We start from the raw sequence: 5,474 nt of genomic DNA on the forward strand, positions 1-5,474 counted from the left end.
GTATCTCCCCGCTCACCTATTTCAAGCAAAAATGAACAGATGAGCGGTAAAGCTTTAATTTAAACGGTATTTCCTGATGTTTGAAAGGAATTGCAACTTTGGAGGCAAAATTCAGTAATTGTTATCTTTCTAGAATAAAAGAGGAATAAGTTGAAGAAAGGAAAAACATGAAGTCTCTAGAATATCCGCCCTCCCTGCCATGGATGGATTTATCCATGGACAGTACATGTTGCATGAAATTAACACTATTAACCTTTTCACAGCCTCCCACATCAACAATATCATTCTGTAGGACTGTACAAAGACTCTTTAAGACTGAAGACCTCCTAAGACTCTTCAGAACTTACTTAATGTTGAGCATTTGATGGGTAATGAATACAAAGAGTGCTCAGATAAGAGAATGAACTCACCTATTTCACCATGTGACCCAGGAGTACCAAAATGGCCTGAAATTCCTGCAGTACCCTTTTCTCCCTATCATATGATTGAAAACAGGTATCAGTTAATGAAGAAGAGGATTTATTCAATCTACCAAGGAGCACAGTTTCGAAATATGAAAAAGGCTATTAAATTTACCATTTCTGAGTTTCCGTAATACTTTATAATTTATAGAGTCATTGGGCTGAAATCAGTTAAACCAAGGGACAAATTACGTTTGCAAAGACTTAAGTCTGAAATTGGGAACATCCTATTACACATATATAGTGTATTATACATTACACATACACACATAGTGAGTCCTGCAGTCCTTGGTTAGAAAAAGTCCTACTGAAATCTAAGGGCAAAGCTACCTGAGAAAGGAACATAGGTTTTGGCTCTCTTAAATAAATGATATCTGTGAGTCTACTGTCAGGCCTTTCTCAAGAGTTTATTTCTTTCAGTGTAACTTATTTTGCAGCCAAAGTGAATCATGGTGAATTACCCTCGAGGAGCTGAGATTCTTAGACTCTTTTACTGTTAGATGAGTGACAGTAATTTTTGGCAGTGGTACCATCAGTCTTGGGAGGAAGGGAAGAGTAAGCCCAGTGATGAGAATAATTTTTACCAACAGCTACAGGACCAAGGACCTAGAAGGAACTGTCTCGGTCCTCACTGGCAAAAAAGTCGTGCATGACAAGTTGGATGTCACCCAGTGAGAAAAGAAAGGACTCTGCTTAAGGAACATTGGAGGGATCAAGCAAAAATATTTGATCTATTTATTTGATTTTTATTGCATTTTTATATTTGCACTGTAGCTGTTCAGCACAATTTCAAGGGGTGAACGCCACTCCCTAGAGAAGATGAATGCCAGCACAAGAACACCCTTATCCCCTCACGTTCATGAACTCACCCTGACTCCTGTGCTGCCAGGGAAGCCTCTGATGCCAGGAGAGCCAGCTGGACCAGGATACCCTTTCAGACCTGTCAGCCCTTTTGCGCCGATGTCCCCTTTCACACCGGCCACGTAGCTGGGATGCCCAGGGGACCCTGGAGTTCCTGTCTTTCCGGGAACGCCCGGCATTCCCTTGCTACCTGCAGGTGCGGAAGAAGGAAAACAAAGAAGACTTAAACTATTAAAGCTGGGAAGGCTGACATGCAGTTGCTCGTGTGTGAGAAGTTTTCCTGCTAGCGACCTTTTCGAAACATGGCACCACGATGTGCTACTACAAAAAGGCAGCGCACACAGGTGACATAACCCCGCAAGGCTTTCCTTGGGGGTGGCTCTGTGAAACGCAGACGGGAGCTTGGCTTTTGCTGTCACAGACTTTGCTGGGGGGGGCTGCAGGGCTGCAGTGCAGTGGTACGATGAGTGGGGAATATTTAATATGGTAACTGAGAAAAGACACTGATAGATAGTCCTGAATGTGCTTGCTTTGTTTTGCTGTGACCACTAACCTTTTAAGCCAAAGAATCCCTTTGTGCCCCTTTCTCCAACATCTCCTTTTTCACCTTTAACTTCCATCATCATGCTGGGCTTGAGCTTTGGGGGTTCTCCTGGGGGGCCTTGATCTCCACGGTCACCTAAAAGGTAAAAACCCCAACCATGTTACAAAAAACTAGTCAGTGGCACTGTGTTGGAAAAAGCAAACATAAGACTGAATTTAGCAAAAAGGGATTAATAGATAATCTTGCACAAGCTATGGAAAATCCACTTGCATAAAAAATTACCTGTCTCAATACAACGTGCCAGCAAAACAGTCAAGCATAAGAAAACATGAAAACTGAGTTAAACTTTTGTACATACAATCCTGGGGAGCTGGACTCAGGCTCCTCTGTGATAATTTACCTCTCAGCAGATCAGTTAGGTATCATGTGTTTATAAAAAAACAAAAAGCACACTGGAGAAAGCAGAGAAAAGTAGGTTAGTTCCAGTGAAAGGGAAACGCTCAGTCAAAAAGCCTTGGGCAAAAGAAAGTGTTCGGATTTGTTACCAGTTATTTTGTTCCTTTTCTTGATTTGAAGATTACTGGTGACATCAATAAATAATATCATGAAGAAAGGACCCAAACAGACTGTATGACTGTCTTTAGTTCTTTGTGGGATGCAGAGACAGGCCAGCCACCCACATGTGTCTCCTATGATCATGCACTGTCTTACACTTCTTCACGGAGAAGTATATTTGCACTTTTCTTTGCAGGGGCTGTCTTCACACTTGCCTTTTGCTAAGACCTCCCCTGAATTACTGGGAGCACTGTTTTGCTACCTTTGAATTGCAGATGGGTTTTTCTTAAGTACCTGTCTCAGAGTCCTTAGAAAGAACATTTTGGCCTTGTGGTAAAGCGTGTATTTAAAGATAATTGTATGCAAAGAAAAGAGTACTGAGTTATAGTTTTCATTTCACTGATGATGGTATCAACCGACATGTTTCTGAATTTTAACTACTTAATTGCCTGGTTTTCTAAATATATCAGTGATTTTACAGTGCAACTGGAGCAAAATGTGAATCTTTTCCCCAAAACACCTTACGCTTCCTGGGAAAAGGCTCTGTTGAGTTCTGCATGTGCCCAGAGGTGCCACTATCTGAGCTCAGCTGAATAATGAGATGTCTGCCTCCAACCCTAAATGTGTGAAGATTCACAAAGAAGTAACCTTTCCCTGAGCCTAAAATCCAGGCCTCTCAGCCAGAGGCCCATGTGTGAAATAGGTGGAGGAATGTCTGAGCTAAATTTACCATGTGAAAAATGTGTCTTCTTTGTCTTTGTGTCCTTGTAAAATTGTTCTCCAGATGCGAAAAGCAAACACACTGGTACCACTCATAAGCAAATACCTTTAAAGCCGCGTGCGCCCTGTGAGCCTTTATCGCCCCGTGCCCCGAACAGACCAAATTCTCCTTTAATTCCCTTGATGCCTGGTCTTCCTTTTAGGCCTGTCATGCCTTTGAAACCATCAATGCCAGGTGAACCTCTTGAGCCTTTAAAGAAAGACGGGGAAGAGAACTGTTACCTCACCCAGATTTTTGCAAACTAAGTAAATGTGAACCAGCAATGCATGACTAAAACAGTATGAAAACTTCAGCGCAGCAGTACCTGTTTTTGGGTGCTTTCATGCCTAGGGCAATCTGCAGCTCTAGAAAAGGCACCCAAACTCTGTGAGAGGTAGAGAAGAGCAGGGCTAGACTGAACTGCCTCAACTGGCCAAGAGGAGATGTGGAGATGACCAGAACTCAGTGTCTTCTTCTGAAAGATCAGTTCAACCTCTCTCCTACAAATCATGGGTCTAGGACTGGGTGGCCCTTTCTCACCAACAACTCCCATACTCCTCTTTTCTAAACAAGAGAACGCTGTTTTACATGGGTCACGCTAACAAACAGATCTCCATTCCTTTCAAATGAGAACTGATCAGTACTTGAGAGTTGTTGTAGGAAAAAAGTGCTATCTTTCCAACTGATGAAATTGCAAATGAAATGCATTTTTAGGCATGCACCCCCACTTTGTGTTTAACTTGGCTTCACATGGAGTTGAATCCTGTTGAAACACCCTGTGTGATATAGGCAACTTGCATTATACATAGCATTTTCATGGCTGGCAAGTGAGAATCTCACCTTCTCTATCGGAAAGATGAGTATCATGGCAAAGTCAATATCGAGGTTTTGTGTCTGGCATTGCTCAGTACACAACTGCCAGCTTTAAAAAAACTTTAGAGCAAAGATCTGGGGAAACATCTCTTTCACTGACAGTGGGACTGGGACAAGGAAAAGACTTTTGGAGAGAGAAAAGAGTAAATACTGTACACTTTTTAAATGGAGAAATAAAACAGACATTGCCCTTCTAAATAGGGCTGCATGTCACAAATGAGCATTTTGCCAAGCACAATGCAGGGCAAAACACAGTGATTTTGGAATATATTAGGCATATGACCCTAATTCTTCTGTTTTAAACAGGTAGCCCAGCAGAGAACATGTCCTGTTCATCTCAGCACAGAACAGGCTTAAGCAACATTACTTTTTTTCAAAGCAGGTGTCTGGAGCTCACCTTTATCGCCCGGAAAGCCATCCATTCCACTTATGCCAGGGGGACCAGTCACGCCACGTATACCTTGTGATCCAGGATAACCTGTTTCACCTTTGTCACCAGACAGACCTTTCAAGCCCACGGGGCCAGGAAAACCTTGCTCACCATCTTCTCCCCTAGCACCAGGAGGACCTGCCGTGTGAACATGCGAACAGGGAGATTATAAAAAGTGTTTGGACATACATGATGATTTCATACAAGGTAGCTCAAGAGGGAGAAAATTGCTATCCTACCAGCTTCATTTTGAGGGGGGAAAATTAGGACTTTTTCAGCAAAAAACTGCAGAAATTATTAAAAGGACAAAGCGGCTCATCACTGCAAACCAGTCTCACTACCAGCTTGGTTCTGTAAAGGACCTTCCCCTCCTCTTTAAGAATTAAGCTCCTTTTCCACAAGACTACTCCCGTTTGGTAGCCCCCTTCTCCCAGTCTACCATCAGCAAGCTCTGATCTGGCTTGGGAGGTGGCTATAGAATGACAAGCAGCAGCCCTGTCAGTGAGGACCATCATCACCCCTACGTCCCACCTGTGATACCAGCACAATTCGCGGTCAGTGTCTGCACTATTACCGCCATTTCCCTGGTTGGGAATTAAAGCATGGCATGTGCCACAACCCCAAGCTTAACTTTCTGCTGTGGAAACCATATGGTTGCCCTGCCACAAAGAACCCGGCAGGAGGAGTGACGCAGGACAGCAATACTTCCTCACCAACAGGTCCTTGAGAGCCAAGCCTGCCATCTGGCCCCGGTTTTCCTGGTGGCCCTGGAAATCCACGCGTTCCTGGTGTTCCTGGCAATCCCATCAAACCAGGCAGACCTTGTGGCCCTGGATCTCCTTTGGGTCCTGGCAAACCTGGGTTACCATCCGCTCCTAAAATACCATAATCCTGCATTAGAGAGCATAAATATCTAGAAAGCTGATTATTACATATGTATTGGTGGGGTTTTGGTGGTGGGGGGGCTCCAGGGGTGGCTTCTGTGAGAAG

General features: G+C 43.7%; 1 protein-coding gene across 1 annotated transcript in view; it reads right to left on the minus strand.

Annotated features, from left to right (window-relative positions):
* COL4A2 (collagen, type IV, alpha 2) overlaps positions 1 to 5,375 on the minus strand; it is a gene marked incomplete at its 5' end in the record, with an annotated part of 18,837 nt that extends 13,462 nt beyond the window's left edge. The window contains 6 exons of the mRNA XM_010294115.1: positions 411 to 474; positions 1,331 to 1,512; positions 1,876 to 2,001; positions 3,248 to 3,391; positions 4,452 to 4,622; positions 5,198 to 5,375. Coding sequence (XP_010292417.1) covers positions 411 to 474; positions 1,331 to 1,512; positions 1,876 to 2,001; positions 3,248 to 3,391; positions 4,452 to 4,622; positions 5,198 to 5,375 — 865 coding nt within the window. The remainder of the gene's footprint in view (positions 1 to 410; positions 475 to 1,330; positions 1,513 to 1,875; positions 2,002 to 3,247; positions 3,392 to 4,451; positions 4,623 to 5,197) is intronic.
* Between the last annotated feature and the right edge of the window lie 99 nt (positions 5,376 to 5,474).

This window comes from Phaethon lepturus, unplaced genomic scaffold (genome assembly GCF_000687285.1).
Source record: "Phaethon lepturus isolate BGI_N335 unplaced genomic scaffold, ASM68728v1 scaffold31859, whole genome shotgun sequence".
NCBI classification, from domain to species: domain Eukaryota; kingdom Metazoa; phylum Chordata; class Aves; order Phaethontiformes; family Phaethontidae; genus Phaethon; species Phaethon lepturus.